General features: G+C 41.9%; 1 protein-coding gene across 4 annotated transcripts in view; it reads left to right on the forward strand.

Moving 5' to 3' along the window:
- EFR3A (EFR3 homolog A) overlaps nucleotides 1–22,534 on the forward strand; it is a 107,049-nt gene that overhangs the window by 71,376 nt on the left and 13,139 nt on the right. For 2 of the 4 annotated variants that reach the window (XM_043601777.1, XM_043601779.1), the window contains 8 exons: nucleotides 945–1,117; nucleotides 1,567–1,642; nucleotides 6,475–6,636; nucleotides 7,518–7,649; nucleotides 9,002–9,069; nucleotides 10,040–10,167; nucleotides 11,134–11,184; nucleotides 18,630–18,721. In XM_043601777.1, the coding sequence (XP_043457712.1) occupies nucleotides 945–1,117; nucleotides 1,567–1,642; nucleotides 6,475–6,636; nucleotides 7,518–7,649; nucleotides 9,002–9,069; nucleotides 10,040–10,167; nucleotides 11,134–11,184; nucleotides 18,630–18,721 (882 nt within the window). Of the gene's footprint in view, nucleotides 1–944; nucleotides 1,118–1,566; nucleotides 1,643–6,474; nucleotides 6,637–7,517; nucleotides 7,650–9,001; nucleotides 9,070–10,039; nucleotides 10,168–11,133; nucleotides 11,185–14,929; nucleotides 15,076–18,629; nucleotides 18,728–22,534 lie in introns of those variants that run through there. The other 2 variants (XM_043601780.1, XM_043601778.1) reach the window with 2 other exon arrangements.

The raw sequence follows: 22,534 nt of genomic DNA on the forward strand, positions 1-22,534 counted from the left end.
TTCCTTCTCTTGCCCACGTTCCCCTCTCTCCCTCCCTCTTTCTCTCCCTCTCTCTTTCTCTCCCTCCCTCCCTCCCTCCCTCCCTCTCACTGTCTCTCTGTCTCTCTCAATAAATAAATAAACATTTAAAAATAAATAAAATCACCTCAAATTGTAGTAAGTGCCCAAATGTAAATGTCAGATGTTCATATTTGGAATCCTGAATGTAGAGCTTCCCCACCTGGAATTTCTTTTGTTTTTAAGCCTTTTCATTAAAAACAAGTACCCTGAATAAATCGTCTCTAATCCTAATTGTACCACTTAGTCACCCGAATGAATGTCTATGTGGTATGGTTAAAATGTTTAATAGCATTTAAGTATTTTCTCTTTAAAAGCTTTAAATTTGGAACATGGAGATGACATCCGGAAATGTCAGAGCAAGTAATGAATAAAGTACAGCTTTCCAAAATAAAAATGTATTCCTGTTAACCTAAACTGTTTACTTTAGAAGAAATTTGCCAATTTAAATTTAAAATTTTGAGGTCTTACTTGTACTATTTGCTACCTAATACCTTGTGTCCATTTAGTACTGACTACCTGTCCCATAGATTCTTAACCCTCTCTGAGCCTCTTTTCTTCACCAAATGGGGGTACACACTGATGCCTGCCTCATAGGGATGAGGAGAAGATGAGGTTAATACTCATACAGTACATCTTTAGATTCGTGCCTGGCACATGGTAAGCATGTGCTTGTATTAATTTTATTCTCTTCATTATGGTATTTTTGTTAATTCAGTAAAATCCTCACTACCTTAGAAATTTCCTCTTTGTTTTTCATTCAGGGTTATGTTCATAATTGCTGTTTCCCTAAGTTTATGGTTCTTATAAAACAGTTTGAGCATTTTATCAAAGAAGGATTCATAACAAAAGTTTTTTGTTGCTTTGTTTTTCCTCCCTGTAATCAGGTAACCTCTGGATATAAAGCAAAGACAATTGTTACTGCACTGCCTGGGTCTTTTCTGGATCCTTTGTTATCACCATCCCTCATGGAAGACTATGAACTGAGACAGTTAGTCTTGGAAGTAATGCATAACCTCATGGATCGCCATGACAACAGGGCAAAACTTCGAGGGATCAGGTATTGGGCCATTTTCAAATAGGCTTAATGATAATGTTTTTAAATTTAATGTATTTAATATTGTGATTTTTTTAATCTAAGATTTTTAAGATTTATTCAAAGTTTAATTGGTATTGAGGCAATTTAATTATTAATTAAGAGAGCAAATGTTTAAAGGTCTTTCAATGCATTTGCAGAGATCTCGTCTATTAGTAATCGCTAGTTATGTGACTTTTATTTTGGCTTTGCTTTAAACTTAGGAATGACAGGAGTCAAGATGATTTTATGAAATTCCCCTTAATTGAGGTTGGCAATTCAGTAGTATCATTACATATAGGCTTATTTCAAATGCTCATTGAAATGTGTTGAAAAGTTCAAATTCCTGAGTATAACTAACTATGATATGCCCTAGAAGGTACGATTTTATAACTAAATGTGCTATTCATGAAAAATTGATCTGTTGTCTCTAGAATAATACCAGATGTAGCTGACCTAAAGATAAAAAGAGAAAAAATTTGTAGACAAGACACAAGTTTCATGAAAAAGGTAAGATTATTTTCATAAAAATAATGCATGATATAAGTTATAGCTGTTTGACTTGTTAGGTAGTTATATATTGATCTGTGACCTTAAAAGGAAGCCATTCAGGTTTGGAGTTGGAAGTCTCAAGCTGCCATCTTTTTTTTTTTTTTTTTTTTTTTTTTTTTTTCTCGTTTTTGAGATGGGGGGAGGGGCAGAGAGAGAAGGAGACACAGAATCCGAAGCAGGTTCCAGGCTCTGAGCTGCCAGCACAGAGCCCAGTGCGGGGCTCAAACCCACAAACTGCGAGATCATGACCTGAGCCTGAGCCGAAGCTGGATGCCTAACCGGCTGAGCCACCCAGGCGCCCCCCAAGCCATCTTTAGCCCTCCCACCTTACCACACCTATCTTGACGGTATCTCTTCTAGCCTGTGTTTAAGCATTGTTGGATGCTACGGTAGTTCTAAATTCTTCCTTTGAGTAAAATGTCTCCCCGTAATTTCTGTCCCACACTCCTCTCCACCCCAAACACACACACTGATTCCACTTTTAATGGCTTGTTTTGGAAAATACTTACCACTATTGAAGAAATAAATATAATGAGTGTTTACTGTATTAGGCATTATTCTGTGCATTATTTGGGATATGAAGATGAGGTAGGCAGGATTTCCTCCCTTCTAAATCATACTTAACTAGATTTTCATTATGATTACTTAAATTTATTTATTTATTTATTTAGAGAGCAAGCGCACGTGCAAGTGGGGGAGGGGCAGAGAGCAAGAAGGAGAGACAGAGAGAGAGAATCCCAAGGAGGCTCTGCACTGCCAGCACGGAGCCCGATGCCGGACTTGAACTCACAAAGCTTGAGATCGTGACCTGAGGCCAAAGTTGGACACTTAACCAACTGAGCCATCCAGGCGCCCCCCGATCACTTAAATTTTGTAGGTTTCTTGGCTGGTAGCTGAATTTAGAAAATCATGACACTTAAAAGTTATTTAGCATAGTGAATAATTTTTCTGTGTATTCTTCATCCAAAGCTTGAGTATTTGCTAGATTCTGAGCTCCACATTGGGGGATACAACAGTCTCCATGACACAAACATGCCAGCTGGCTTCAAGATAATCCCAGTCATGGTGGATAAGTGCTTTGGTCTTTAGAGGTGCAGGGAACAGCAGACAGCCCCATAGGAAGATAGATGCAGACGTCTATAACACCCGTTCTTTTTTTGGCTCATTACTAGGCCATGCTTTGTCCCTGTCACCATCTTTTATTTTGCTATTACTGTTGATTGCTGTGTTTCAAGTTAATGTCCCTACAGTTTAAAACTTCATTGAGGGCTCGCTCGCTCTGTCTGTCTCTCAAAAATAAATAAACATTTAAAAAATGGAAAAAAACCCCTTCATTTGAAAAATGATTTATAGGGGTGCCTGGGTGGCTCAGTCGGTTGAGCGTCTGACTCTTTATCCCTCAGGTCACGATCCCAGGGTCATGGGATTGACCTGTGTCAAGCCCTCCTGCTCAGCATGGAGCCTGCTTCAGATTCTTTCTCTCCCTGTTTCCCCCACTTGCACTCTCTCTCTCTCTCGCTCTCTCTCTCTCTCGCTCTCTCTCTCTCTCGCTCTCTCTCTTGTTTTCTCCCTCTACCCGTTTCCCCCACTCACAGATGTGTATGCCCTTTCTAAAATAATTTAAAAAATGATTAATGAAATACCGTCACTGAATTAATGGGAGTAAAATGATTCTTTGTTTGGCTATGTTATATATGAAAAAAGTGGTTAATAAATAGGGCAAAGGCATTAACTCTTTTCAGCTTTTACTTTTTCAGTATTTCTTTATATTATCCAGTTAACGGAAGAAGTTGTTTCTCATCACTGAAGAAATTTTAATCATGATAAATAGAATGAATTTTCAAAACTCATTGATAGTTAACTTTTATTTTTTTTTTTATTTTTTTAAAGATTTTTTTTTTATTTTTTTCGACGTTTATTTATTTTGGGGACAGAGAGAGACAGAGCATGAACAGGGGAGGGGCAGAGAGAGAGGGAGACACAGAATCGGAAACAGGCTCCAGGCTCCGAGCCATCAGCCCAGAGCCCGACGCGGGGCTCGAACTCACGGACCGCGAGATCGTGACCTGGCTGAAGTCGGACGCTTAACCGACTGCGCCACCCAGGCGCCCCGAGAGTTAACTTTTAGGTTTTGACTTTATATAATGACATTAAGCAATCTTGGATTTGAGGACTGGATTCATTTTATTTTATCTAGTATGACAGTAACAGAAATACTCCTTTTCGTTGCTTAATTTTGCGAGCCAACCAGTTTGGAAGGGTCCAGTTGGACTGAAAGATTAGACTGTTATTCCATGTCTAAATTATTAAAAGTTTTGAATTTTTAAAGTTCTCTGGATTAGTTATCCTTCCATTTTATAATGCTAAATGACTGGCAAAGCGTTTGGTACTGTTAGTATGAGCCATTTCTTTCTGGTATATCGTGGTGTAATCTGTTCATTTTTTGTCAAATTCAATTTTATTTTTATAACTGGACAGCCTTTTTCATTTACCTTCCAGTTTATTCTGTGAGTCCAAACGTTGCTTGGTTTCTTACGCAACTTTAACTGGCACCTTGTGGCGATATCAGCAGAGGCCTAAAGGAAGTAAAGTTGGGGCTGTCTAGTCAGGGGATGATGGCTCGCCCTCTGGATATCACTACCCAGCCCAAGACTGCTCCATCCCCGCGCCTTAGGGACATCTTAGGCTTTGGGTCTGTGTTTGGAAAACCGCGTCCCAGGCACGAAGCTTCACAGTTGACGTTGGGAGGCGCTCCTTCGCCTCTCATTTCCTGACGCGGCTGCGCTTCCGGGCACAAGGAAGAGCCGTCGCCGCTCAGTGTCTGGTGCCCAAAGCTCTGCTCCTGACCGAATGTCGCCACACGGGGGAGCTCTCGGGAACCGTGTCGGCGGTTCAGGGGATCCCGCGGAGGAAGAAAGTACGAGTTGTTTTGAAATGGAGCAGGTGCGGCCCCGTCCGCCTGGCCCCACAGCGGAGGCGCCGCCGCGCCCGCCCCACCGCGGCCCCGTGTCTGCCTCGGCGGGAAATGCCTGTTCTTTCATGAGAACGGACTCGTTGCCTTTCTTTCCCCCCCTTCACGGTTTGCCACCTACGTGTTCATCTGTAGCTCCCTGAGCAATACAGTAGCAGGGTTTTGTGAGTTTTTGTATTTTGTATGAAAGGAAGCAGACCGTGGCGCGTGTACTCTTCGGTCTCCTTTCGTTTAGCTCTGCTTGGGTAAATTTTGCTCACGTGCGTAGCCGCGTAGTGTTGCGGACCACGAGCACACTAAGTCACGCGTTCTGCTGCCGGGGACGTTTGAATGGCCCTTAGTTTGGGGCTGCCGCGAGTGTTACTGTAGCGCGGTGTGCTGTGGGCAGCCCGTTTCTCTGAGGCCCGTAGGAGAGGCCTTGCCGAGTAAGGGGTCGTGGGTTCTTCAGATTTGCTAGACCGTCCAGACCGCTTCGCGAAGTCCTCACGCTGATTTGCGCTCTGTTATCGTAGTACGTAATGTTCGATTTTCAAGTTGTCTAACATGATGGGTACGCAGGAGGTAGAAAACCACCTTGAATCGCTTAAGGAGCCCGGTATCTAAACTCCCACGTGTGCGAGCTGTAACGTCGATCGCGTTCGGGAGCCACAGGATTCCGGAGAGGGTCGGGGAGGGCCCGGTACATACACCATTGTCACACGCCCGAGCATAGAACCATGTGAGAGAGCCAGACTCTGGACTCAGGAGACTGTGCTGGTCTCGCCCGTCGGCTCTTTGCCCGACGTGAACAACCAGACGAATCTGCTGAGAAACAAGTCCGGAGTGTTCAGGTCAAGTCCCTCCACGTCTGAAAGACTAAGCCCCTAGTGTTCTTAATCCCGGCTGCATGTCAGAATCACCTGGGGAGCTCTGTGCTTCAAAAACAGCGAGGCTTGGGCTCCGTAACCGTAAATCGTATTGGGATGGGCAGCAGGGAGGGTAGAAACACAGTGGTCATTCCAGCCGCCCAGGGATTGTAGCTTCAGTTCGTGTGGAGAACCAGTGCAGCGAGTTGAGTTCGTGACCACGCGGTGACTTCAGATGGGAAACACGCTCCTGTTTTTGTCAGCTCTCACTTAGCAGTTGGCCCCGTACCCAGGAATGCTTTGGATAGGGAAAGCCTCCGTATTCTGTATCAACTTACTTAGATTAGTTTGGTTTGGGGGGACCCTTTTGCAGTCCCTGGAGTGGGGTAACCTCTCCCTCGTTCGTATAGGGCTCTGGGCTGGCCTTTGGTCCCCCACGGTCCCTCCATCGTCCCTCCACGGTCCCTCCATGCCAGACTATAGCAGAACCTGCGGGTGCTCCTCCCTGACAGCCCCTGAGCCGCCTCATAGGAGGCTGCCTGTGAAGGCCCGGAGCCCGAGCGCATTTCCCCGGAGCCAGACGTTTTGTTTTCTTTTATCCTTGCCAAGGCTGCGTTGCAGAAGTCTCTCCCGTGATTCTGTCAGCCGTTTCACCTTTTTCCCGAATCAACCCATAAGTTGCTTTTGTCTTCTCAAATGATCACTAAAAGCATTTTCATGGTTTACACTAGAACTGTTTCCTACTTGCTGTTTTTATTTATGACTCATTCTTCAACTCTGATGTTAGCTTGTAGTTCGTTTGTTGGTATTGATAGTCGTAATACAATACGATCATCTGATTATCAGCTTCAGTTTCTCTTCCATGTTTAGTTATGTAACAAGAGCTACTGTGTACGTGGTTCTGGGCATGGGACATCTGTCTGTACTACACTTTAAGCAAAGTCATCTTTTTCCTCTGTCATTTCCCTTTTCAGAATGGGCAACAACTCTATCGGCACATATATTTGGGCTGTAAAGAGGAAGACAATGTTCAGAAAAACTATGAGCTACTTTATACTTCTCTTGCTCTTATCACTATTGAATTGGCCAATGAGGAAGTGGTCATTGATCTCATTCGATTAGCCATTGCTTTACAGGTATGCTTCCGTCATCTTTCATTGAAGAAAATTTTTCTTTATGAACTAGATACCATCTTTATAGTGGTGTTGCCTTTATCCAACGTCATTAATTTCATTTTTATTTTTTTAAGTTTATGTATTTATTCTGAGAGATGGAGGGAGAGGAGAAGGGGCAGAGAGAGAATCCCAAGTAGGCTTTGTGCTAACAGCGCAGAGCGCAACTCAGGGCTCGGACTCATGAACCGTGAGATCAGGGCCTGAACTAAAGTCAAGAGCCGGACACTTAACCGACTGAGCCCCCCAGGTGCCACAAGGACATGAAGTTTAAAAGGGAGGCGTCTACTTTTAAATCTAAAATACTCAAGGTTATGATCACATTCATTCTTTTAACAAATACTGAATGAGCATTAGTTGTGTGCTAATTTTGTTCAAAGCCATGGGAATACTGTGATGAAAGAACAGCACGGTCCCTCTGCCCATGCTCTCGGTCTGGCGGGGGAGAGGGTCAGTCCATAGCCGTTACGAATGTAGCTGTTTAATCGGAGTGTAAGCGTTATGTATTAAAAGGGCGGCATGTAATGGGAATACGTATCAGATGTGTATTTTAATGTAAGATACATGTATGTGTATGTGTGCATACATATACACGTGTGTCTTTTTGTGTATTTCCTGCCCCCGACCCCAAAAGACTTTCCTAAGACAGAGCTGTTTGAGAGATTTAACTCCTCTGTATATGGACATTTATTTTCCTTTTAGAATTCTTTAAAAAATAACTTCTTATAAGGTGACATTTTTATCAGCACTCCAAACGACCTGCCGTTTTTCAGGATAGTCATAGAGAAAATGCTGGTGGAGCGTAAGACCTTGATCTGTCAGCCATGTTTGTTTTTTTATTAAAGGACAGTGCGATTATCAATGAGGATAATTTGTCCATGTTCCATCGCTGTGGAATCATGGCTCTGGTTGCGGCCTATCTCAACTTTGTAAGTCAGATGATAGCCGTCCCAGCGTTTTGCCAGCACGTCAGCAAGGTATCGTATTTAGGAAAGTTCTTCAACTTGATTTCTATATAAAAATGACTGATTTTCTTCCAGAGATGATGATTTTCGATTTTGATGATTGTGTGTCAAATTATAAAGATAATGCTGTAAAAACATGCATCGCTTTTTTAGTAGTGACTAATTGAAACTAAAACTACAGCTAGTGTTTATATTTTCTTTGGTGCCTGTTGTTTTATTAGAACTTTTTTGTGTGGTGGTCAAGTAGAATACGTGGTTTTCTTCTAGAATAAGTCATGTGAATTCTTACATAATTGTTTTCCCTTTAAACCATTATGAATCTTAGTATCGAAATTATTTTTTATTATACTGGTTTAGTTATTGTTTTAAGCCAGTCTGTTTGAGCCAGATTTCAGAGGTTGAATGTTCTTTTTTAATGTCTATTTTTGGGAGAGAAAGCATGTGCACATGCACAGGGAAGGGACAGAGACAGAGGATCCTAAGCAGGCTCTACACTGTCAGCAGAGAGCCCAGTGTGGGGCTCAACTCACGAACCGTGAGAAGTCGGTCACTTAACCAGCTAAGCCACCCAGGTGTGCCTCCACAGGTTGAATTATTGGAGAAAACGTTCAACTATATTCAGCTTTTTTCAGCAGTACCTCATTTAATAGCCACTTGCACAATTTAATACATGTTTTCACTTACCTGGCAGAGAAAGTCCACTCTAATTTTTATTCTTTAAAGATATCGGTCAAGGAGAGCCTTATTTTTATAATATTAGAAGCACATCTCTCAGTCCACGCTCAAATGTAGGTGTTCAGTGCATTCTAAGAAAGAAAACATTGATTCGTTAAGCAATTGTTTGAGCTAATATTTGATGCCTGTCATGAGAGATACAGATGTTACAAAAGCAGATTGCCCCCTCCAAGTTGCCCCCAGTGGGGTGGAGGGGACAGATCCCAGAAGCGCATTGAGACCTCATGCACGGGCCCCAGAAGATGGCACAGGAGAGGGAGGGTGCTGAGGGCCCAGTGCTTGGTCCAGGGCAGTGGCATTTGAGAAAATAGGTGTTCTTATCCTGTTGTGGTAGGCTTAATCAAATGTAATATGTTCTTGTTGTTTTTTACCATGTGTATTATTTTATTCTCATGGTTTTGAGACCTCCTGAAGTTTTGAAATAATAAATGTGAAATAATTTGAAATAATAAATGTGAAAATAAAATGAGCATTTTGGGCTCTAAAATGTAGCTTAAATTCCAAAATAAAGTGCCGGTGTTTTTAATAAATGTTTAATTTCTCTGTTTTTAGTTTCCCGAATTTTCACAGCCAGGTTGTGAGGGGCGAGGTTTTCATTTTGTTTTGGTTTGTTTTTGGATATTTTTCAGGTGATTGAAATTCGAACTATGGAAGCTCCTTATTTTCTACCAGAGCATATTTTCAGAGAGAAGTGCATGTATGTTGATTCTCTACATTTTAAGGAAGGGGTACTACTGACTTAGAAACCAACCCATGGCGATTGTCAAGGATTACACTCCTGCTGGGATGGTTTCTGGTGGTTTATAACAGTCGTTTTGGATTTCTGTCATTTAACGCATCTGACTTCTTCCTTTGCTATAACAAAGTTCTTGTACATTATAAATGTAGACTCATGCACACATGGAGTCTATCCTTGGTGAAAAGCCTTACCTTGCCTTTTTTTTTTAATATGGAGATATATCTCTAAAATATAACATGTTCTCATAGATAAATAAGCCAGCCTTTAAGTGAATGCAATACCCTGTTCGAGACCTTCAGTAAAAGGTAACGGTACTCGTCGCATGGTGGGAGAGAGAATGTTTTAAGGAGAATCAGTGTTATGCCCTGCATTCTCCCTTGCTCTTCAAATGGAAGATATATGTGAATAATACTTTATTCAAACTTGAGGCTGCCAAAGCAGTGCGATGCTGAAAGTGTTAGCATAAGATAGTAAACGGCAGTTTGAACAGAAAGTGAACCTGGATGCTCCTCTTGGGCAAGTGCTTCCTAGCATTTAGCATCGTAATACGTGCTTCACTCATCATCAGTGAGCTGCACTTCTGATTTTCTTCTCTCAGTTTTAATTAGCATGGAAGTTAAAGATGAATTGATTCCTTTTCATCATCTGATGTGTGAAGACCCACAGAATAATTAAGGCTGACTTGCCCCATTGCGATGTTACTGGAGAAAGAATCCCAGCCGAATGCTTAACATATGGGACCACAGGCCGTGCGTTCTTATGGTCCAATTAGTCACCAAAACGACACCGATTTGTCTGTTACTAATTACAGTTTAAGTTGTGTTTATCGTTGTCTTTAGGCATTGATCTGGAGTGCTTGCGTGTTAACTTATTTGTGCTCAGTAATTTAAATAATTCTGCATGACTTTTGTTTTGATCACCCTGACAGGCTTCCGAAATCTTTAGAGAAGCATGACAAAAGTTTATGCTTTTTGACCAACAAGATCGCGGAGTCACTAGGCGGAAGTGGTTACAGTGTCGAGAGGTTGTCGGTACCGTATGTGCCGCAAGTAACAGGTAAAAGGGGAGGGCAATTCGAACCTGACTCCGGTGATTACGTTTCAGTAACGTTTCCATGAACTCAGTTAGCAAGGTGCTCGCTTAAGAGGTTTCTCAAATGCTTAAGAGGTTTTATTTTCACTTTAGAATTTTGCGCTTGAAAACCTTTAGCCAATCCCTTAAGCCCTGTGATTTTATCATGAGCGGTTTGAGGCCTCACGTGATTGTTACTATACTTAATACATCAGTGTCGTACTTCAGACGAAGAAGCAAATGGAAATCTTTCCTCATTAGCCCATGTTGTGTTTGGCTTATGGAAATTTATGTAACTTGTTTAATTAGTGATCTGTGCCTGTTGAGCCGAATGAATTAGGCAACTGTGGTTATTGGAAAGAGTGCAGACTGTTTGCTGTGGAAGAAACCTTCAGACGCTTTAATAGGTTTTCCTGTGTGTGCCGTATATTTCTTTCTGTTCCTCTCATTGCCTGAAATAATTCTTGTTTTGAAGGCAAAACTGCTGCATGGTATCTTGCATTTAATTTTTACCTTAAAAACGAAATCCAAGCATTTCTGTCCTACGCCTCCATTTTCATTTGATAATTGGATAAACACTCAGTTTTCTAGCACAACTAGTTCTTGCTTTGGAGATACCTCTCTTGTAGATGAGAACTGTTTGGTTTGAGTTAGGTAGCTCTCTGGATTAATCACTAAAAGTAGTACAATCTTGGTAACCAGCTGTCTTTTTTATAATGTGGATCCAAAATAGATACATTTATTACAAGGATATTTCATAATCCTCTGAGATGTTAATGAATGCTTTTGCATTTTCTTTTACATTCTGTACTGTAAAAGATTCTATACCTCATTCGGTAGTCCTTGCGGATATAAAAGTGCTAAGAATAAAACATCAGTACCGTTTTGTAATTCAAAAGATTTTTTTTTTAAAGACTTTTAAAATATTTCATTCTTATAATTTGGATTTAGCTCTCTTTCCTTCAGACAAAAAGCCTCACAAACCCAGGCACAAGCGCAAAGGTAAATCCAAGTGTCAGTTTGGCTTTTGCCCTTCCCTCCCCGTCCTCTAGGAAAATAGCTTCGTAAAATTTCCCTTGTAGAAATGGAGCCAGTGGCCTGTTCGTTTTATATGGTTATAAGTTCAGTTATTAAGTTTCCCTTCACCTTCCCAGTAGCCATAGTGTATTTTCACCCCCTGCTATTTCCTTTTACCATGTTCCTTTAACTCTGTAATGAGTAACAATTTTTAATGAAAATTATGGTGCTTTTTGGTTTTTTAACAGATGGTTTGCTCTCCCCCCTAACCCCCAAGAGACCTATTCTCTTTCTTAATGCCTTGCTATCATTCACTGGAGAATTCTGAATATATTTCAGTGTATACTTAATTATGTAACTGTATAGAAATCCCTCAGTATGAATAAGATTTTTTAATTTATAAAGATTTTGATAGTTTTTAAGAGAGAGGGAGACAGAGTGTGAGCAGGGGAGAGGCAGAGAGGGAGGCACAGGATCCGGAGCAGGCTCCAGGCTCTGAGCCGTCAGCACAGAGCCCGACGCGGGGCTCGAACTCATGAACCACAAGGTCATGACCTGAGCCAAAGTCGGACACAACGGACTGAGCCACCCAGGTGTCCTAAGACTTTGATAGTTTAGAAACAGTCTGTGGCACATACGTCCTGCCTTAGTGCAGAAAGAGTCCGAAGATGCAGGGATACTTTATGGTATGATCAATTGGTTATTAAAATTTCTTTGTGTTGGGTAACCATCTGATATTTATTTTTAAAAGTAGGGGATTTAAGAATAATACCTTCAGGGGCGCCTGGGTGGCGCAGTCGGTTAAGCGTCCGACTTCAGCCAGGTCACGATCTCGCGGTCCGTGAGTTCGAGCCCCGCGTCAGGCTCTGGGCTGATGGCTCGGAGCCTGGAGCCTGTTTCCGATTCTGTGTCTCCCTCTCTCTCTGCCCCTCCCCCGTTCATGCTCTGTCTCTCTCTGTCCCAAAAATAAATAAAAGTTGAAAAAAAAAAAATTAAAAAAAAAAAAAAAGAATAATACCTTCAATAGAACACAAAACATGTTTAGTTTCTTGTGTACCATGCGTGTATACCTGTCGTCATTAAAATATTAGCAGCTGTTTAGTGTGCCTTAACTCCATGCCAGTCACTAAGATAAGTGCTTGTATTCATTTTCTCATTTAATCTTAAAAATGATGAAGAGGGTAGCATTATCTTTGTTTACAAATGAGAATAATGAGGTTGAAATGAAATAATTTGATGAGGGAACACCACTAGAATGCACTGCCTTGCCTATTCAGTTAGGTGCTTAATCTCTTGATTTTGCTAACTCTTTGCCACGTACATCAAGATTGTTCAGTCATCCCTGTTGATCCAGATGGAGTTTTTCATGCATTCCACAAACCCTGACTGATTGCCTACTATATATCAAACATGGGGATTTTTGAAGATAGAGTGATATTAAGGATTAAAATCTAGTAGAGAAGGCAGACACATGATTGAAATGTAATGGCAACTGGTTTGAAAGAAAGAGGAATGGTCTGCCTAAAGTTTGTCGAACCATTGGTGACTGACATCTAGTAAGCGGTCAATGAACGTTAGGTAGTTACAGCATTTTTCTTCTATCTCAACCCAGAATTTGAGTGAATAGTGCATGTCTAGGCATGTGTGAAGTGCTCCTCCAGGAGGGGTACAGTAATACCCCTCAGCTAGATCAATCAGAGGTGCCAGTGGCTGTAGTAAACTTGTCTAAATAAGTACCTATGAGTATTTACAGTTCTAGCTTCTGTGCAAACAGAAACAGGAATGAACGAGATAGGTAGAAGCCTCTACTTTCCCAAAACTGATAGTCTTCCTCAACGGGGTTCTTCATCTTGGACCACAGAACACGGAAGAGGATTTGAATGATTCTTTTCTCAGTTTTCCCAAGATGGTGTTTTACCAGTTTTGTGCCACGTGCATAGGAAAGAAGCTAATTCATGATACAGTTTGTCCCCCAACAGGGTAAATAACTGGGCAGTCACAACAGACCTTAACGGCTCCGATCAGAGAAGTTCCGGGGTCCCGGGCAGCAGTGAGGAGAGCATTCGGTTCAGGTTTGATGGGCCAGCGATGTCTTCCACAGGGAGAAATTCCTAGGCTGAGCCTGAAGCGAGTGTTAGACACGTGTTTCCCGCAGAAGTGACAGCACGTATGAAAGAGTGGAGGGAGGCAAGAACATGGCTTTTTCAGGGGATTAGTATTGAATAAGTCTACTTGGACTGAATCGGCGGAATAGAGTTGGAAATTGTAGAACCAGGTCGACTAGTTTGCACTCTTCTGTGAGCAGTGGGGAGTCACTGAGTGATTGTCAGCAGGGGTAGGCACTGTAGAAGCATTCCTCTGTTGTAGCTTAGCACGGCGGAGACGGAGCACCGTCTTTAGAATGCTCTGTATCAATCTCCAGGAGAGATGACGGAGTACAGCCGGGTGGGTGGCTTCTAGAAAAACGTACAAGAAAGAATTTGGAAGCAGTCGATTAATATGGGGGGGCAAAGAGAAAGCCAAAGATTTTGTCGGGGTTTCTGCCTTGGACGCTTGGGTAGGTGGCGCCCCCCTGAGGGCAAGAGTGGAGCGAATTTGCTGCTTCATTTATTTTTGTCATTTGCTTTTGTTTTGGAGGGTTGGGTGATATGACTGAGTTTAAGCAAAGAAAGGAGAAACCATGCATTTCAGATGTAACTGCCTATGTGTAGTTTTGGGTCTTGGCTGATAGAAGGAAGGTGTTTTTATTAACAAATGAATAGGAAAGAGTGGCTAGTTTTAGGGGACTGGCCTCTTGTCGAGTATCTTTGACGCCATTCCAGTCGGGGGCCCTGTAGTCGGAGTCAGGGCTGGGGTTTGTGTGGGAGTTCGGAGGTTGTAATGAGAATTTTGAAATTAGCGGAATGGGGGACGCTTGCAGGAGGCCCAGGGAGGAGGCCTTCTCGGGGTGAAGGAGTGAAGAGAAAAAGAGGATGCGGGCTTGGCTCTGCCTTCGCCACACGGCCTTGGGCTTGTCCACTCGTCTCTCATCTGTGAAGCAGGAACTGTAGCTGAGCCTTTTGGCTTAAATTGGTTAGATACGTGAAAGCACTTTTAAAAACAACAAAATGCCACATAAACATAAGAATAGTATTAGTCGTTTTTCAATTTCTTCATATTTTTAGTCGGGATTTTGATTTTTGTTAATTTGTCCTATTGATCAAAAGCATTTATAACACAAGAATACCTTTATCTCCGTTATCAAAACCTGTTGTATATCAATCAGTATATGCTTATAAAAGTATTTTCTCCTTTGGAGAAATAGTAGAGGTTCTGGTTTAAAATCTTTTTTTAAAAAAGGGATTGTCTTCTGTATCACACTGACTTTTTATTCCATGGCGACAGTGACTTTTTAGTTGTTTTTATTCTGTAAATATGCATCAGCTCTAGATGGAATTTTGTGTTTTTTCTTTAGGGCCCGGAAAGTTATATCTGTATGAGCCGTATTGGCATTAAACTATGACACTTTGAATTTTGTGTAAATTACGTGTGAAATTTCATTTTGCCACAGGTAGATTTTTAATGGAATCTGAGTGGTATAGCAGCTCTAATTACATTTGTGACTTAATATATACAGCGAAGTCAGTTCCTGTGTCTTACTTTTTTATAGAGCCATGGGAAATTACATTGAGAACAATTTCACGTAGTTCTGTGCCATTCTTGCATTCACACTGTCTCCTCTGTTTCTTAGCCATTTCAGTGCAGTTACGTACGTTATACACAGATAAACCAAGTGGCGGCAAAACATCACTGAAGGAAATTGGGCATAGCTCTAAGAATTGCTTCTAACATCCAAGTTCTAGTTAAAAACAAAAAGAAGAGATGATGATTACCACTGTGAGTAGCAGATCCAGGGTGCAGAGTAGCAGGCGGGATGGGAGAGTGGAGAGGGCACGGTGTCTGGGAGCGCCCCAGCCCCCTTTGAGGAAGGGAACCCTGGGTCTCTGCAAAGGGTGTATATATCAAGACACTGAGGTGGTGACAAGGCAGTTCTCTGGAGTCAGCAGAACAGTCCGTCCGAGAGGCTGCGGTGAGGTGGCATTTCACTAGGCTGGGGAAGGGTCAGGAGCAGATGCAGGTGGCCCATGGGGACGAACGAGGGCATCATCCTTGTCAGCTTCCATCCTGGGAACTTTGTATATGAGATCTGATTACAGTTGGCACCTGTAAGCAGGTGACTCTGTAGGTCCAAAGAAAAAAGTTGTGAATATACAGCATTAGAGTTTCCCGTTACTTTTTTTTTTCTTCCCTTTAAAAATGTTTAATCTTCAATCCACTCCTTCTGGACTATGTTCTCATTGATTTTGCCACTCAGTGATTCCTTTCCTGCGCCCATGCCTCTCTTCCCCCTTTATTTTTATCTTGGGCTTAAAGCTGACTCTTCCATACCATGTATCAGCCTATGTATTTTAACCTGGAAATCCTTTTATGGGGTTCTCTGTGAGAAGCAGGTTGTTCCTCGTTGTGAGTTCTGAGGAGACCTTGACACTTGGCCAGCTTCGAGGGCAAAAGCAAGTCAGCCGTGACAGTGCCACTGATGCCATCGTGTTTGCTAATTTATATCTGCGTGGCAGATGCAAAGCACAGAGTCTGTCACTGAGCCCTGCTGTGGTTGATGAGAGAAGGTGTCTGTTTACATGTCTTAGTACAAGGCCCGGGAAATGTTAGAAGGGCAATGACGACTGAAGGGTGATGGGGAAAGAGCAGTCGTAATGGATAGTAAATTTTTATGGGTAGAGGAAAGAGGGGTAAGTAGAAATAATTGGAGTAATATTTGATATTTTGAGGAAGTGATATTCAAGTAGGCCTTGAAAGACGAGAATTTGCATAGTGGTGAGGATATAAAGAAGGGCAGGTAAGAAAGTATTTCCAGTAGGGGTTTCTGTTTGTAGGGAAGTATGGAAGGTAGACAGGCCAAAGTATGCTCAGAGATGGGAGAATAGCACATTGAACTTGAACACTAGATAAATTAGGGGGCAGTTGAAGTTACTGCTGGTAAGCCCAGAACGGCTTTTTAATTCCTCAAGAGGCGGGTAGCTTGGCGGAGTGATGTGGTTAGTGTTTTAAGGAGCTAATGCTGTGATGGTGACATACAGGGAACATTGCAGAAAGGGCTGCGATCGGTCAGGATGGACTGGGTCAGTGATTCTCAACTGAGGGTGATGTTGCCCATGCCAATGAATATTTGTGAGTCCCGGGGACATTTCTAGTTCTCACCACTGGGGCAAGGAGGGGTGGGGTAGCCCTACTGGCTTCTAGTGGGAGAAGCTGACATCGTGCAATACCCAGAAACCCCAGCCCGAGAATGATCTGGCCCAGAGTGTCAGCGCCAGCGCTGAACCCTGGCTAAGTTATGTTGTGGTAACAAACTTGTAGGGTCTTGGTGGTTTAAAGTAAAGATGTGTTGCTCAGACTAGCTGTGCGCGACTTCGTGATCCCATTCGGAATCCAAGCCGAATGGGGCAGCTGCTCTCTGGAGCACTGCTTGTACTGTATCGGCCAGAACTAGTTACATGGTCCCTCCAAACCACAGAGAAGCTGGAATTGCAGTCCTCCTGTCTGCCTACAGAGACGGTGAACTACCACATGTGATTAACAGTGTTAATTACTACCGTGGAAAGCTCCCTTGGAGTAGAAAAGTAGTCGGTAGGAGAGAAACCAGTTTCTTCATCTCTGCCGGCCTTCATTTAGTTCTTCATTCTTGACCCTTTCAGTAGAAGAAAACCACAGTCTGTACAGAATAGGGTTAGAAAGATGGGGTATTGCCAGCATATGAAGTGACTGTGCTGTTAGACATGGGCTCTAGACCTGAACTTCCCAGCTGTTGTTGGGAACATGCCCGGTGTGTGGATACTGATCTCCTCGGCACTTCCAGTAGCTGAGTGGGTCCTGGGGCCACCGGAGCCTGCAGTGGAGGCAGCCTCTTCCACCTATCGCTGACATGTTTTAAGCCCAATTTCAAAAGCTTGGGAAGCTTTACATTAGTCAGGGAGCCGTATTTGTTTTAAAATTATAATTGAGACGGAAAGTGATTTACTCTGGAAACAGCACTCATAGCTGTTCATATAGAAGGGAGAGCAATTAGATCATCTAGGAAGCCATCCTAAGAATTGAGGCGAAAAAGATGAAGGATATTAATGACGGCACTCTTGAAAATAAATAGGTCAGTGTGAGATAAAGACAGTTTATTAGAGATGTGTTAAAGTTGGGTTTAGAACATGTGGAGTAGAACTGATGAATAGAAAATTGGAAATAGTGAGCTGGGGCTCAGAAGAGAGAATGCACTTGTCCAGTTCCAGCCATGGTTGAATAAACCTCTAATTCTGTGTATCGGGATCCTCAAAGTGGCTTCCGTTTTTCTGATGAAGCCATGACTATTGGATGTTCTCCTAGCACCCTGTGCTTCTCCATCACACCTCATCATTCGTGTAATTGTTTTCGGTCTTCGCCTTTAGTCTGGAGTGGACTTCATTCGGCAGTCTGCCCCTCACGGCGAACATGGTGCCTAATCACTTAATAGATGTGCTGAATGCGGAAAGAGAAAATTGAAGTAGGAAAGCATGTATGGGAGGAGATTATAATAAAAAAAAATTGAAATTTCCATGAAGTAATTAGGCAGGCAGTGGGCCAAGGAGTAGCTGTTGAACTGACTGGTTAGGAAGACACAGGATTTTTATGAAAAAAGGCCTCCCGAGAAGAGCAGTTGAGGGCAGGATTGTAACTCGGTCTAAGAAGATGAGGCGGCAGAAGGAACAAGTGAGCCAGTGTGCAGAAGGGAGGGGCAGGGGGCTGCGCCGGAGCATCGAAGCCAAGGGAGGGTTTTCGGACCAGGTGGTTGCCTTGAGCAACAGGTCAGGAGCCAGTGGAGTGGAGTGGCCGGGAAGGGTGGCAAGGAGCTCCTACCCGGGGCAGCAGGCCCTTTTGGTCCACAAGTGTGGTTCGTGGCATCCTCGCAGACGTGGGCTCCCGAGTTGCCCCCTGGAACCAGTTAGTGCACAGCTTTCGCACTTTTGAGGAAACATGAGAGCTATAGGGGCAGTATTGGGAGTTTTCAGCAAAAATGAACATACCCCATTTAGATTCTGTAATCCCTCCCTTTAGTGTTGACTTTTAGTTTTGATTGCATTATCAGGTAATGGTACTCTTGCTGTTGCGAATGCCCCTTATTGAAAAATAAAACTATTAACCTTATTTCAGTTCACCCCACCAATTTTATTTTTTTAATCTGCTTGATGCAATTTAGGAGTCTGAGAACACAGTGCTTTTATTTAGAAAGAGTGAAACAGACTGTCTTTAACTTTCTAAAATTTTTTGAAATCTGAAGTAGAATTTATAAAGGACATACTATTTCTCACTAGCAAATAATGGGGAAAATACAATTTTTATTTTAGATGAAGATCGACTTTCTAGAAGAAAAAGCATTGTGGACACCGTATCCATTCAGGTGGATATTTTGCCCAACAGCATCCCTTCTGATGATGTGGTAAGTTGCTGAAGGTGTCCGGCAGAGGGCTTTCTTGAGAGAGACGTCAGTGTAAAAGAGTTTTGTGCCCCTCCAGACTTTTGAACAGGAGCAAATAGAACTCTAAATTTCCCCCCAACTCAACAAAACTATTAGTACACTAATCTGATTTAGCCTTGAGCTTATTTTTTATTCATTTTATGAAACTCAGCTATCGGTAAAGATGCATAAACTTAACAGTATGTATTATGATGTCATTAGATCTTACATTGTAATTTAGTGTACTAAAAGGATCCGTGAAACAGAACTAAGTTTTTTTATCAGTAAAAAATACCACATAAGGCCTGTTATTATAAATTAGGAAGCTCTCCAGATCCTGTTTATTTTTAAAGATTTATGAAACACAAATTTTGAGAATAAACGAAATTGTACAATCTCATGCGAAGGCAAATATACCTGAAAGGTTTCAAAGCCTCATCTATAAGGGAAAGTTTTTTTATCATTTGATAGTAACCGTAATGAGTTTCATGTAGGCTACGCTGTGTCAATGCCAGATGTAAGGACTGTGGCTTATTTGAAATGTCAGATTTGATGCTCTCCTCCTGTTTCAATGGAGCACAAAAGTGTACCCTCCTGTGCTTTAGGAAGAAAAAGCAGCTAGTATTGTCTACGACTTACTCCACACAAATCGCCAGAGAATTTTTTGATAGTCCAATAGAAATGCCGGAATACCAGCATGTCAAGCCAGCCTTCTCCTTGGGGCTCGCTTGCCTTCCTAGTTATTTCATTATTTCTCATGATACAGTATAAAGAAGAGATCATCCGTCTCAGAAAGGGGGAAGGAATTTGCCTGAATTCATGCTTTCACCTCCTTCTTCCCCACTCCCCCTCCCAATCCTTGTCAGCTCACCTTCGGGAATTAAAACTTACTAGTGGCCAGGCCACAGCTGACTGGCTTACATCTTTTTATGCTGTTCAGTGCCCCACAGTAAGTAGAATTAATCAGCTTCATTAAGAAATTATAAGCAGAATGTCAATAGCAATTGAAGAGGCAGTTAGTATTCATTTTGAAATGTGGCAGGTGTAGTTTCTTGCCAGTTTAAGGCTCAAGAAAAATCATCTTTTCTAAATTCACCTCTTCAAAGCCATTTTAATTTGTATACTTTTTACTAGTCAGGAAGGTATTGTGCTAGCTCTGTGTTTTAATGATCATGAATTTCCTGCTGTTACCTTTTGAGGGAAGAAATCAATCCAAAGCCTTAGTTTATATATTTTATCAAGAGTATGCAATACATTTTATTGACTAGTATTCCATCCTCCTTTTGTTAACCATTTTTATTTAAAAAAGTATATATATAGCACTTCAGATTATTCTGAAGAGTCGATCTGTTTTGATAAAATGAACTGAAGAAGCATTTGTACAAAGACTTAACTACAGTAAGATTCTTACACATAAATTTTGCAATTAAAAGTCCATTAATACATGTGTTAACTTCTTAAAGATCCTGTTTTCTCTTTGCTCTGAGTCCTAAGTTAAAATTTGCTACACACTGAGCTGAAAAGTACAGGTTATTAGAAGATTTACCTGAGCACGTTGGAGTTTCAAACTCGTTTACCATTATGGAATATGATTTTGCATTATTAGGAATGACTGTTCAAATACCAGAAGACAAAATAACATTCCCTTCTAGGCCAGAACTAATTAATTTCATAGTATGGACAGGAGAAATTCACATCAGTTAGGTGTTCACCTGACAGTTGATGGTGTAACAAAATATCAAACTATGGTTAAGTATATTTGCTAACAATCAAATAAGAAAATTGCTCATTAAAAAACATTCTTGTATTTGATCATAATTATTTGAAATTTTATGTACATCATCTCGGTTCATCCTCAGATATATCCCATGTCTGCTTTTAGAGCTTGTGACTTTTTTCAGAAACTCAGATTATATAGCTGAGATCCTAGCAAACTTCTGTTTCCCTAAATAAGGACTCAGATTGTTAGCAGTAGTCTATTGAAATACCTGGGCTACTTGAGGTTTGTCACTAGTAATGTTTGCAATTCAAACCTTTGCCCACCATGAATCACTTAGTGAACTTTATCTAAAAATTGCCCTAGATAGATAGATTAGAGATATATCTCTTATCTATATATTTATATAGAAATCTATATATCTATATAGATATATGGATGGAGATATATAGATGGAGAGATGTCTAAAAATATTCAAGAAGATAAATGGCTAACATGGAATAGAAATGTCTCTGCCCCCTGAGGTAAAATTATCAGCTTGACTAATAGCATAAAGCAGCATTGACATGATTCTTTGATCTCTGAGCATTATGGGCATGACTGATATGCATAATGGATATGAGTAGAACCTGAAATCACCACTTGGTTCTTCTCTCTAAAAGATAATAGTCGGTGTTTGATTATTTGGGGGAATGGATGGGAGGCTGTATGTGTAACATTGCATTTTGAGTGCATATTGAAGTTTTCTTCGTACAAAATTAAAGTCGCTGGCTGGCTGCAAAGAATTCTTGTTTAGTCCAGGACCAGCAACAGACCCTTATTTTACATATTCATACCCTGCCTTTTCCCAAATGCAAGTAAAGAAGCTTGCATGTGTGCTAACAAAACAAGTCTGGTGTAATATCAGTCAGAGGCTGCTCTCCTAGGTGCCATAAAATTACTAAGGTGTCCGTGAAAGTAACAGAGCACCTGGACCGATTGACAAACAGCAGATTTCACGCAGCCCCAAGGGCGTTGTACAGTCTAGGGTAGAGTTACAGATCGTGAATAAGGTTCAGGTCACCAAGAGTAAAAGGGGTGTTGAAACTCCCCGAGGCTGGTGCCTTTGCACCGTTTCTGCAGAGCCCCAGTGCAAGCGGTGTGTGCAAAGGCAAACACACTGGAGTTTGGTTGGGCGCCAGCGAAGGGGTGGCTCGTCTTCAACAGCTACTTGAGCGCATTGGAGTCTCAGGCTCGTTTACCGTTATGGAATCTGATTTTGCATATTAGGAATGACTGTTCAAATACGAGAAGACAAAATAACATTACCTTCTGGGCTAGAACTAACTGTGTGAAAAAGACGAATCATTAAACACTGGTATAAAGCAGTTGGTCCTTTTTCCTTTTTAAATAGGATTCAGATTCACAGAAGGGAAGTTGGGAAACAAGATGGAAGCCAAATTACAGAAGGCTTTGACACCCACCTGAGGGCTTTGTATGTAATCTGGTAGGAAGTAGGGAGACCCTGGAGTGTGGGGAGTGTCGTTATCGGAGCTATGCTTTCATGAGAGGAATCTCAGAAGCGTGACCGGGCTGAACTGGAAAGAAGAGACTGGAAGTAGAGAGGCCAATTAGTGCATCCTTTTAATAGTCTCCACCTTGGGTAAGGAGGGCCTGGGGTAGCCAGGCTGGAGATATGGAGGCAGGAGGGCAGTCGCCTGTTCTAGAGCAGAATGGGCAGGGCCAAGAGGTGACTTAAAAGGAGTCGGAGAAAGGAGGTTAAAAAAAAGAAGGGAGAGGGACATCATGATGACGCGAATTCGGGAAGACAAGAACCCACAGAGAAGAAGGGTTTTTGGAATAAAGTACTTCAGCTTTTCACGTACCTGGGACCAGACAGGTAATTTTGACCAATTGTGTGTCACAAGAATGCTGGCCTTGTAGCTTCTTCGGTGTTCTTTCCCCTGTACTGTAGCATTTCCTCGAAAGCCTAAAACTCCTGACCAGTTGTAAGAATAACAGTGGTTTTTTTTTTTTTCATTGAGATATTAGATTGCTTCTAAGTACCAGTAATGAACGAGCCAGAGCCTAATCCTGTG

This window comes from Prionailurus bengalensis, chromosome F2, assembly GCF_016509475.1.
Source record: "Prionailurus bengalensis isolate Pbe53 chromosome F2, Fcat_Pben_1.1_paternal_pri, whole genome shotgun sequence".
NCBI classification, from domain to species: Eukaryota; Metazoa; Chordata; class Mammalia; order Carnivora; family Felidae; genus Prionailurus; species Prionailurus bengalensis.